Source organism: Ruditapes philippinarum, unplaced genomic scaffold (genome assembly GCF_026571515.1).
Source record: "Ruditapes philippinarum isolate M1 unplaced genomic scaffold, ASM2657151v2 ctg964_1_1_1_1, whole genome shotgun sequence".
In the NCBI taxonomy this organism is placed as follows: domain Eukaryota; kingdom Metazoa; phylum Mollusca; class Bivalvia; order Venerida; family Veneridae; genus Ruditapes; species Ruditapes philippinarum.
The window spans coordinates 98,311-111,992 of NW_026866351.1; the positions used below are offsets into that span (position 1 = coordinate 98,311).

At 32.3% G+C, this 13,682-nt stretch overlaps 1 protein-coding gene across 1 annotated transcript; it reads right to left on the reverse strand.

The window, feature by feature from the left end:
* Positions 1-5,563: 5,563 nt before the first annotated feature.
* Positions 5,564-8,422, reverse strand: LOC132732236 (uncharacterized protein DDB_G0271670-like). The gene is made up of 2 exons (XM_060718628.1): positions 8,288-8,422; positions 5,564-6,433 (listed from the first exon to the last, which is right to left on the reverse strand). Exons 1-2 carry the CDS (start codon positions 8,420-8,422, stop codon positions 5,564-5,566), a joined length of 1,005 nt encoding a protein of 334 aa, XP_060574611.1.
* Between the last annotated feature and the right edge of the window lie 5,260 nt (positions 8,423-13,682).

A 13,682-nucleotide genomic window follows, 5' to 3' on the forward strand; every position in this document is an offset into this window, starting at 1 on the left:
GTCACCAGCACACAGCCAAGCCACCATTCACGTCCGCATCGCCTAATCAGGCGCATTATTGTTAGCAGCCCATTTTTTTTTAAATTTGAAATTGAAATCCCTTTATTTGTATCCCTTTTTATTACATAAAATAAACAATGTTAAAAAATTGATAATTCATGCAATTAAATGTTGAAACAATAATATTACTTTAAAGCATATGTTATTTTTACTGAATATTGACAGATATTTGTCTTTAAATTTTAAATTATTCCCGCAAGATTGTAAGAGCTTTTTGATCTATTTGTGGCATGCATCTTCGCAATTGGCTGCTACGATGTATTTCATAGATGAAAAAAGTCAATATCGCGGAACGAATTAATGGCATTTTAAAAGAGAAGTTGATAGCTAAACATTTGAATTAACTCTGTTATTGTTCATTACTTTAATTCTTATTAGTTAATTACAGAACTTTATCTTAAAATGACGGAAGAATGAAAATGATATAAAGGTTGGTTCAATTAGGGTAAAATTCTTTAATCGCAATTTGATACTCCAATGTATGATTAATTCATTTTATATTAATAAATCAACATCAAAGATTCACGCAAAAAAGGCCCCCGAAAAAACATTAAATGCTGTACATTAACAGGAAAACATGTAAAGAGGATGGTTAAAACCATCTGTTTCGAACGAGTCGTAGAATTACCGGCATGCAATGTTTTAGCAGTAAATGCTATACATTAATTCAAATGGGAAATATGTTCAACAGTTCGCCCATATGCTCAGGTGAAAATTGCCATTCGATTGTTTTTCGCTGACAAACTTTAATTAAAGCGATTGTTACCATGCCTTATGCATAATTCACGGGCTGATTTCATCGGCAATAGTTCACTTATCTCTCAGTTACTGGATTTCTTTGACTTTAATTTGAGAAGAGAACCAGTAAAGACACGTTAACGTCTCATGAAAATTTCATGCGGCAGCCAAATTGGTTTCTTTGAATTACACTTGCGCTCTGTTTGTACACATTTGGTTTATTTCTTGTGGATTAGGGTAAATAAAAAATGGAGCCACTACTTATCATGCGATATTGCATGAATCGGCTTGCGGACCCAAAAAAACGGACAAAAATATACTAGTAGTTGAAGCGGCTCATTCAAGGTTGATTTACATGTACATGTATTATCTAGAACCGTTAAAATTTGTTCATTAATTTTGACTTGAAATTTTTTTTTTCAAACTTTTTCAACTTTTTTGTTATTATAGTATTAAACACATCTCTTACAGGCACAAATGGGTTTTTGTAGAGAAAAAGAAATATTTTTAGAAAAAGAGGAGACTGAAGAGGAGACGACGACGACGACGAAGAAGAAGAAGATCCCCCCAAAAGAAAAAAGAAAATAAACACCAAAAAAAGCCCACAAAACCATGACAACTGTTTCTATTATCACCAGGTATAAAATAAAATAAAGGTCATTTCATATTTCTTTTTTTTTTAGGATTCGTCTATATTTTCTTTCTGCCAAATAGTGCGCCATTAAACAATTTTTGAAATCAGATTCCTTTCGTTTTCACCGTAAAGATTTGCCTATAATTTTTTTGCTGCAAAATAGTGCGCCATTAAACAAAATTTGAAATCGGATTCCTTTCGTTTTCATCGTAAGGACTCGCTTATATTTTTTTGCTGCCAAATAGTGCGCCATTAAACAAAACGTACTGTAAAGTCATTTACATAGAGAGATGTTAGTGCTAATTAAATAAGAGTGTCACGCCATCAGATATAACGAATCAAGATAATGGGAGGGAAAAAAAGTTTAAATTTCTCCAAAATAGTTTGATGACTTAATTTATGTAGAAGACATTGAGTATTGAAAATCCACGTGTTTCGGGTAGAAAGCGTGTTGGATAATATTTTTATTTTATAATCCTTACATTTGAACACTGGTATTTAATTATTTAATAAATCTTTTTTTGTAAGAACGAATTTCCTGCAGCATATAAACCTATCAATTTCAAAAGTGGGTTTATTTACAAACAAAACCGTCTATTTATTAGAAGCATAACGGCCATGAACTTCCAGCGGAAGTGTTTCACTTTGTAAAATCGTTGTCGCAAACATTCTTTTCAGTATATCATGTCTATCAAATTATTACTGATGTCAATCAAAGTAAGAGACATCTTTGTGCGGACGTCTGCTTTCATATACAAATATGACAATTTTACCTATATTCCGTTAACACGAGAACTTCTTTTTTCACTGCTACCATTTGTGCTCTAAAATTATTCACAACCTAATTAATATCACTGAAAAAAAGCGATGCGGTTACGTTTTAACTCATTTTTGTTACAAACTTTCTTCTTTATCGTCCTAAGACACGTAAACTGAAAAAGTACCCGCACTCCTGTCCCCATTTGCTTTTGTTGTGTGTATTTTAACTACTTTACCTGAGTTTGTATAAAATTATTTAGTTTTAGATATAAAGTCTTTTAATACGTCATGAAAATAAATGAAAGTGTTTCTTGTTTATTACAATTCATTTTCTAATACGATTTTTCTTTTCTCTTTTGCCGTGTCTCATATTTTGCGTGTATGAACCGTAAGGTCATTTTGTACGGTAGATTAGATTTTTTCTGTATTTGTCTTCACCTTTGGTCACGGCGAAACTTAAACTTCGTAGAAATATGCATACATTTTAATGCCTGTTAACTTTATTACAAGTTCATTTAATGAACATTTTATTAACAGCGAACGAATGTTGTGAATACGCGATGGTCTACAATTGTCAGGTAGCAATTCACTTTTGATATTTAATTTAATTTTGCAAAGCGGACATATGGAGGTATTGACACTTGCCCTAACAGTATTGTGTCTATAACCCTAAAATCTGTAAAATTCGCCGCGATAAGCCTAATTTGATAAGAATTTGAAGTGGAGATTTGGCTATCTATTTCAAAAGGAGTTTAATTATTTGTTTGCATAGCCATTGTGGTGTAAAATACCCGGGTTTTAAATGTTTAAAAGTGTCGAGGTTGTCACCTGAATACTTCGATATCCATTTATTGGATACCACTCTAAAATATAATGAGCGCCTATAAGGAGTCTGATGACAAAATTTATGGCGTGAAATGAACACGGCGTGATGTTCACAAGTTAATTTTACGAGTTAAAAGTTGACAGTTACTGTCACGATGAGAAAGACGAGCATTTGAACGGATTATATGAAATCAGACACCACTTTAAACATCTTAAGACACCTTTTCGATAAATTGGCGACACGTGCTTTTGGAATTTTGAAGGGAACATTCTGTTTTGATTAAAGAAAGTAAATAATAGCAGATTTTAAAATCCCTTTAAAAACCTGCGAATAAACAACAAACGTGTTTTATTAATAATTGTAATGTAATAGCGAAACAGAATGTTTAAATTGATGATAAGTTTGTATGCAAACAATATTTCATCGTTGTTAATAATGAAAAGATTTAGCCATATGTGAAGTAATAAAGAACCTTCTCAAACAAATGGTGGTTGCCGTTGATGAATATTTCATCAGACCATTGATAAACATGCGACTTTAACTTTACTTCAATTTTAAAATTCATTCGTTCGATTAGTTCAATTAAAACTCAAAATTAAACTATTTTAACCGTGTGTTTAAATTGTGTTTTTATCAAAACTTCGAATTTATTCATTAGTAATTAACTACTTTAAAATGATTATTTTGCAATTTAATACCATTATTTTCCGTTATCTGGTGAGCTTTTACGCAGTCCCAAAGGAAAGCTTCTAAGAATGATTGTGGTGTGAAAGTATCCTGAGCGAGAGTCTTTGAATATGATTGTAAAAAGTTCCGAGACGACCGAGCGCAGTAATTTCTTAATGTACATTGACATTATGAGTTTTCTGTTGAGAAGTCTCCAGTAATTAGACGCAGGAAGCTGTTTCTCTTTATTTTCACTTGTAGGCAATTTAATATTGTTGCCAACAGACAGTATTCAATTAATTAACGCTGATCACCGTTAAGTGATGATTTTAGCCGGGAATTACATCTATTAAGGCAATTGAAAGCTCTCCCTTTGGGAGTTAAGAAAAGTAATTACAATATTATATCGCAGCGTCACGTTATCGCATAAAGCAACACTTTCTGGCCAATTAGTACGCGGACAGTTTACACCTTAACGACACCGCGGCGTAGAAAAGTAGTTCGCTATGTTTACTTGGTGGTCGGGAAACATTGAGAATTAATCGGTAATTGAAATTGGAAAGTGATGCAAAAAGAACAACGGCGGGGATTCAATACTGTAATGAATTTGATAATGGCTAAGTAGTGAACGTAAAAGTGTCAGGTCAGGCGATGTAACAATAAAGCGGGTTCCCCTGATATTGGCGGAAGAAAGGAGATCTCTGTAGACTGATTGCCGTTAGTAAAAGGTCCGATACAGCTTAAATAAAATATAACAACAGTCGTTAAGTAATTTCCCATGATGCCTTGTAAAGTCAAAATGGCGAACGTTCAAAGAAACCGAGGCGTAATTGATTATAAAGATATCAGTTTTTCTTTTAATTAAACTTACATGTAATTTGGCAGTTTGTGTTTCCACGGACAACCACTCTTTTTGCTTTTGTTTTTTTACAGATGACTCTTGAATTTCTATCGTCTGCTACATGGGAATATTGCATGTTACCATTGTCTTTTCATGTTACATTGCATTTTTCATTGTTTGTTCAACTGGCATGCATGACAGAAATGTTGACGAGATAATGTCGGTATTTTCAAAGCAAAGAGGAAAGTTTTCAGAGGAATTTTCAAAAGCCGCCCACAACACTCATATTTCGCATTGAATTCTTTACAATAGAAATAGGGGGGGGGGGCATGTACTAAATGAAAGCTTTTATTTGTTTACATGGTTTCAATCACCGTTATTTCGTTTTTTTTTATCTCTAAAGATAACATGATAATGAAAATTTAATGACGCAAGATTTATTTGGTAACCTCTACTCGTTAAGGAATTGTTTTGAAGGCAATTGCAAACGAACTTTTTTATAGTACATGTAAGGAATATAAAGGTTTGCAAAAATATTTGTATGCAATATAAATAAAATTAATCTATTTTAAATGTCAAGAAATTATAAAATAAATAAATGAAAAAAAATTATTGAAAAATAAATAATGATAAAAAATAAATTATAATAAAAAATAGGAATAAATAAATATAAAATAATTAAAAATAATATTCTTATGGAATTAATAAATAAATAAATAAATAAATAAATAAATAAATGAATGAATGAATGAATGAATGAATGAATGAATGAATGAATAAATAAATAAATAAATAAATAAATAAATAAATAAATAAATAAATGAATGAATGAATGAATGAATGAATGAATGAATGAATGAATGAATGAATGAATGAATTAATATGAACGAATGAATTAATGAATAAATAAATAATTTTTTTATATTTTTATTTTATATTATAAATATATTTAAAACTAATTTTGTTTTCTCAAAGGTGATAAATACTATCATCTAAATAGACCGTGTCTACTGCTTACAATCTATCTATTGAACAATAATTATGATGATGAATATAATGATGACGAACAAATTTCGATGATAATGACAATAAAAATACTGCTTCTGCTACTGTTTCTTCTTTTGCTATTGCTGCTGCTAAGTGCGGTGCTGCTACTTATAATAATGCTGTTATTGCTACTACTACTACTACTACTACTGCTACTACTACTACTGTTGCTGCTACTAAAACTGTTGCTTCTACTGTTAATGCTACTGTTGCTGCTACTACTGTTGCTACTTATACTGCTGCCACTGTTACAACTGCTACTGCTACTGTTACTGCTACTGCTACTTCTACTGCTATTGTTACAACAGCTGCTGCAGTTGCTACTTCTACTGCTACTGTTACTGCTACTTCTACTGTTACTGCTACTTCTACTGTTACTGCTACTGTTAATGATACTGCTACTGCTACTTCTACTGTTACAACAGCTGCTGCAGTTGCTACTTCTACTGCTACTGTTACTGCTACTTCTACTGTTACTTCTACTGTTACTGCTACTTCTACTGTTACTGCTACTGTTAATGCTACTGCTACTGCTACTTCTACTGCTACTGTTACAACAGCTGCTGCAGTTGCTACTTCTACTGCTACTGTTACTGCTACTGCCACTGCTACTTCTATTGCTACTGCTACTTCTACTGTTACCGCTACTGCTACTTCTACTGTTACTGCTACTTCTACTGTTACTTCTACTGTTACTGCTACTTCTACTGCTTAATGCTACTACTACTGTAACTGCTACTTCTACTTCTACTGCTGTTGCTGCTGCTGCTACTACTACTTCTACTGCTACTTCTACTGTTAATGCTAATGCTGCTGCTACTTCTGTTGCTACTACTACTGCTACTATTTCTTCTACATCTTTCTATTATGAAGTTCAACGGCCTAAACGTTCCGGTAAGTCCATTTGAAGACAGCTGCTCGTGACGTCATTTAATGTTCTTTCAGATTAGCGAAAAAGATTTATTCAACAAAAAGCAGTATTTAATTTCATCAAACAAAACACTGAAAAAATATAATCATAACGAAAGAATTTAATTTAATGCTCAACCACAATACAGATTTGAAAAAAAAGAACACGCTTCATCCGGGGTAAAAAAAAATCAAGCGTCCCTGATTTTTCGATTCTTATTGTAAGAGTGGTATATACATCAGTCTAGATTTTAGGGCAGAATAGAAGTTAATTGATCGGACACGTATCGTCTGGGGTTTCTACATTAAACTCATTTACGTACGCCTTGTCAACTTGTAAATGATTCTAATGGCAGTCTTAAATTTAGAAATAGTAACTTCTAATTTGAAAACCTGGAAACATGCCTAATTACGCAGTTAGTTCAGACCAAGAAAAGTCTATCATTTGTTGATATGAACTCGTTGGTTGTTTTTTCTTCTTCACCATCCTTTGTTAAAGTCGCTCTTTAGATTGTAAGTATAGATTAAGTTCTTGGTGATACTTTTCTGTAGAACAAATCATTTGGGTGGGCATACCTTCTTCTGAAAGAAAATGTTCCATTTTGTATATGAATATTAGTTGACGAATTTATATAATTTATCAACGCAAAGTTTTTAATGAGTGAATAAAGTATTTAAAACGTAAAATTTTTAAGAAATAGACAAATTTTTTTCATTATAAATTATTTAAGGAAGAGTGTTTATAATTAATTTTAACGTTGTATTCGCAATTAAATTAAAACATTGTACAACGGTAACTTTGAACAAATGTTATCTATAATTCCCAACATGGTTTTATTTATTTGCATGTATCTTTGGAATTTTGTATTCCTTTTTCGTGACACCTATTTTTAATATCGCCATTAATTCAATGTACTTGTTATTGAATGTGGTTTTGTTGTTTACCATGAAGTAAACAAGCATGGAAAAAATGGGGAAAAGAATAAGAATATTCACTTGGTGTATTAAAATAAAATCTTTTACAAACATATATAGTGACACAATCTATATTCATTAACGCAGCGAGCTACTTTTGGTAATGAGCTGCAGATAACACATTTTAAACGACAAATACCATAAATCTAAGAAATCTGTGACAAGATTACAGTATAAACTATTTAAGAAGTAGCTCTTATGTATAATATAACGCCAAGTATTCGATTAAATTAACACCATTTTTGCAACATCACATGTTAATGTAACACATTACGCTTCGTGTCATCACGTAATATTCCACGACAGGCATTATATTTATTTGCAGTAATCTTTGCATTATGTATTCCTAGTTTTCGTGACAAACCTATTATTTAATTATCGATAATTTCAAATGTATTGTTCGTTAAAAAAAACCTAAAAAGAATCCGTCTAGTAAATCATACAATAAAGTTAAAAGCCAAATTAATACAAAAAAGTCAAATGTCGATAAAAGCAGACGACATGCTTTGTAATATATAACAGAGCAGAACATTCATTTCACTTGTACATCGTGCACATAAATAACACATTTACACAACATTAATATAGTCACACAATCTATATTCATAATTCTGTAAGATATTTTATAATCTTTGTTCTATTGTTTGTAATGTATAAAATCGATTAAAAAACAATATTTCAAATAGTCTGTGAGGCAATAATAACATGAATTATACTAATATTTAATTCGTCATATTTTATAGGGAAAAATACCATTATTTTTTTCAGAATCATTTAAGGCAAGACACTGCCTATGGAAAACATTGCTTTTCGCAGCAATAAAGTCTCATACACGGCTGCATATTCTTGATAAATCGCTGAAACATCTTGGAATAAATTTCTGGCAACTGCTTCGAGAACAATCATATGCCCTTTCATGGCCAAAAACGGTGAAAAACGTGCCATTTGATCTTGCTGTTTCCCCCATATTGTAAGGGAGATAATCATGTATCCGGAAGTAGTAGACTGACAGCTTATTGAAATAGTATCTAATGTTTTGCTAGCGTAACGGTCACGTGATGTCGATTAATGCGCGCGATATTGTAATCTGTAATTGGCCGGAAATGTAATCTTTCAGATTTATTGCGTGTACGCACAGAAGCATGGAAAAATGAGACTTCTCATTTCCCTTGCGATAAATATCGAGGTTCTACGAGTGAAGTGGTATTGATAACATGTTGACCAGTGTCCAGTCAAATATACATCATGTCATGTCCGAGTAATCTTGAGATATGATCCAGCGCGGGGAGGTCGTGGAGGAACAAGTTGAAAGTGAAAAAGTTTTATTTAAAAATAAAAGATATTGGAAGCGTTTTAAATTTATTTAGATTTTTTAAATTTTTTGTTTTCAACCAATCAATACATGTGCAATTAAATCAATAATACACCATCCAGCAACAAATGTAAAGATAAACGATTCAAATGGATCGAGCTACAAGTTATAAATACATTTCGAAAACCCTCTACCGGCCAGTATAAAACCATGTGTTTGAAGAAATTCTCAAAGCAAAACGACTTTAAATATTGATAACTGACACAATGTTCTCTTGGTGCAATAAATGGGCTTGATTTTGTAATTTTGACACGTTGAGATAAGTGTCCAACAAAACGGTTCTTAGTGTCGGTGAAAATATACCAAACAGTGCTTGTGGCGCCGTTCTATGCGCAATGTCGCGCTTGCGGCTAAATGTCGCACCATTGCTTATGTGTCTTATTAATACATGTACATACATACAAAGAATTTGTCCTTTTGCGATAATTATTCAGTAGTATTTGTATATCCTATTAAATAACTAATATGATTTTAAGTTTTATTTTTAAATGGAAATATTTGAATAATAAACTATTATATAACATTTAGTTTGATTTTTTTTCCATTTGTATATATCTGTTTTTGAATTAATATAAATTATAACTTGAATAATTTAAGTAGTGATTACAAGGACGCTTTTAATAATAACTTATTTTATTTGAACTACAAACAGATTATCCGACAAATTAACAAAATACTCTGCAAACTAATTGCAAGTATTACCATACATGTGTAGTTCTAGATAAGAAAAAAAAAGATTAACTGGCCGCCATTACGGGCCTCCAATAATGTTAGATCTTGAATCGTTCCAGAGTCGTAGAGAAAACGGAAATTTTCCGTATATTTAATCACAAAAGGCCAAAGGGCTGCGATGGTGATCGCTCTTTTATTCTCAAACGCTTGTTGAACGTCGCCACAACATGATCCATGTCTTACAAACGCTCCTAAAACAATATGCTTTATTTGTAATCGGTGTAAATTAGGCGAACGCATATTGGGAAACTGGCATATATGTTCTAAATGGTTGGTTTTCAAAATTGGGTGTTTTGAAATAAGGACAGATTTCGTGAGGAAATATATTACGAATTGTATGAATTATGGTTTAACGATCGTATTCATGGGGTTTATTTACGAAAGAAAGCGAGATTTTTTGAAGTCTTGTAATATATGCATGGTTGCGTTTCCAAATTGAAAGGGTTGAATTACTTTTTGCTCGCGTGCTCCATAAATGAATCTGTGACGCTTTGTTTACCCCTTCAAATGGAACGGACGTTTAATAATTGCAAATAGATTCATATATCAGACGCTGAATATTACACTTGTTTTTAAATAATTGAATAGTTCCTAGTGGAAAATTAACATGGAACTATTTTATGAAACGTATATATCATGACGTCTCAACTTATTGATAAAATAAATTCAAAAACTCGGCCCTGCCTCGGTTTTCTGTGCTTCACTTTCTTATTCAAGTTTTCCGAATATTTTATTTCAAAATATTTTAGTGTCAAGTACTCATTTGTCGGGTAATATTTGGGTTGTTTCTTTCTTTGAATATTAAAAGCGTTTGTCACGCTTTTGGGAATTGATTTTAACGTAGGTTTTCAATGAACAAATTCAATTTTGTGTTGTGCTTTAAATGATGCCACCAAGAGGGGGTAAGAGGGGTAAATGGCTTTTAATAAAATTATTGAACTGCAGCAATAAAGTGTTACCTAAAAGGATAAATGTATGTTTACAGCTTTTAATATTTCATCGATTGTTTTATATTAATCCGCTATCGAATCTCATTAATATCTTTGTACAATATGAAAATGAAAAAATGTATATCATCTAGGCAGAAATCACTGACCACCCAAAGCTAGCTGGAACATCGCTTTAAAGAACCCCCATGTCTCTGCCAGGATTCGAACATGCAGAGATTCGATAGGAGCAGCTGTTGCCAATATAATAATTTCATTGATTCTTTTTGACGAAAGTAGATGACAATGCATGTTATTTCTTATTCCTTTAACAATTTGCTCAAAAGTTTTGTTCGAGAAAAGTGCCTGTATTTAAAGCACAGCAATTGACATTTAAATTTGACAACCGTTTTATAAATTTTCAAAAATTGCCTTAAACTGTTTTCTATGATATATGTTTAACTAACTACGTGAATCTTGTGAAGAAAGTCCAGCAACCACGGTGAATATAAAGGCGTAAGAAATGTTAAACCCAACAAGGTCACCTGTAGTATAAATTCAGACAAAGTTGCGATGTTATTTTTGTCTTCAAATCATCACAAAGGTGCCGTGCAAGAAATAAAAATACCAAACGTAAAAATCTAAAATATTGCCACGCAAATCACTGCAGTGCATATACTTTTGATTATAGACATGATTTTGCTAAGCTATGTGAAACATTTGATAAATGTACAAAACCCCCCAAAAACAATGGACACAATATTCATAATATTAAAGAATGAAACGATATAACCCTGTGCATGCTTTAATATCACTTTAATAAATTAAATTGTTTTCTGTAAAAGTTTGTCTTCCAAAGACACTAAACACACCTATCACATTACACAGTTTAATTCGATTTGTTTAGAAAACCGGCACATGGCATCACAACATGGTAGTTTTTATTGGAACCCCGTGCGTATTCTAAATTCGCTATACATTCACTAAAATACCGTAAACCAGACTAGCTAATATGGCGCTTATAAAAACCGGAAATTGTCATATTTCCATGCAATTTAGGTTGACACTCGGATATTACATTCACGGGCTATTGTTCATCCTTCCACAGACTCGAAGTCTATGATGATTCCCGGTAGAGGGCGCCACACGCCGTATTGTCATCTGTGAATATATACAGCTTTTTGGACCAGCAGGATCGCAGTTATATTAAAGTGGCCATAATTGGCGACAACATATTTCAATTTGTTTCGGTGATACTATTTCGTCAGGAATCGCCATGCTGTTTTGATTTATGAATTGCCAATTCATATCATTGTTTATACATTTACATATTTGAGTACAGATCACGTACAATCAATGACATGCCGTGATACGACAAAGTGTGAATGTCGTAAAATCCCAGCAGCAGACGACCCTGCTTGGAATATCATATGGAAAACCATATTGGAGGCAATTATAACGTCTCGGATCTGTTATAATTGTAAAACTGCAAATAATTGTCAGTCCGTGTAACAATATTATGATGAATTGTTACAGAGCTTTTTGATATTTTAACGCCTAATCAAAATGACTGTGAAGGTAAAATGAAAAATAAAATTAAAACAGATTAACTATTCTGTTGAGGTCTCACATATAACTTTAAATTCTAATTTAATGTTTCGGACATGAAATATAATTTTAAGAGAATGAGTTCAAACGCTTGTTATGAATAGATCACCGATTCCAATCTTATCTATCAGTTTTGCTTTTGTTTAATTAATACACGTATTTGGATGCTTCAGTTTTATTGATTTTTAAAAAAAAATTTTTTTTGGCATTTCAATCAGAATTCGACAAGGCAGTTCTTTAAAGCGATCAGTATGTTAATAGATCTAGTTTCACGCTTTTTCATGCTCCGGTCCCCAATGCCAGTTATAAATGGGCGGTTTGATTTGAATGTAAGTTCATTTGTCGGGTTAGCGAACAACATAACGTTTGTTTAGACGCTCACAGCGCCTCCTAGTGGCGAGAAATTAGACAACTCCTATGACCAGAAACGATGCGCAGTTTATGATAAATTTTCGAATATTATCTATTTATAGAAACAGCATGAGGTCGTATATTTCTTGTTGCTCCTGACGGTGTGCAGTGAGCATGAAATGATAAAATTAAAACGATTTGGCGCACCTGTCATTCGCTGATTTGTCTAATGTAAAGGTTTCGTGTTCAAAGTATCCTCTCGTTGGATTTAAACTGTTTTTTCCACCCCACCATTATCATAACAAAACGCTCGAGGAACACCATTAATGGTGCACATTTTCTGTTATTCTATGCACGAATGTCTTTCCCTTTTAGTCCCAAATTCATCCATAACGCTCGCTGAGAAAGTAAGCAAACACTAAAAGTGATAAAATGTATAGATTATAGTGAAAAGATTCTTCAGTATTTTAAAATTCTATGCAAACCTACCTTTTCAGATGTCAGGACTTGAAATTTATTAAAGGGGAAAATGCTAGGATAACATTTGATCTGAAATTTTGGTATATTTTATAGAAACAAATGGACTCCATGCGGTTGCACCTTGTTATTGTCCGATATAAACAATATTGGACAGAATCATATCAATTTAAACATGTTTTCCTTTTCTAGGTCCAGAACATCTATATCAAAATCATAGTGTACTCCATCTAACCTTTTTAACTCGTTTTTTATAATTTTTTTCGAGTAAATAACTCAGTCTGTCGTCGGTGACTTTTGCACAAGTTATCTCTCTTTATATCCGAGGCAAACCCAATGACTAATGTGCATTGACGTAACAACCCTACACGATACGTTTTAAACCGTCTTATTCAACTCATACTCGGGCAGATACATTTTACACCAATTTTCTGGCAGATATATTTTACACCCGCACTCTGACAGATTCAGTTTACACCCACGCATCGACAGTTACCTTTTACAACCATACTCGGATAAATACATTTTACACCGATACTTGGACAGATTTATTTTTCACACATTCCCTTTTTTCATTTTGGAACAGTTTCAGAAATGCAATCTAATTAAGATACGTTTTTTATGGTCAAACATTCAAACTAATGAGAGAAATGGTGAAAACGAATAACATTGTTTCAATTAAAGGGTTAATGTTTTTGAAAGATAATATTCCTCTTTAATTAAATTATAATATCGATGATAATAATAATAATAATAATAAT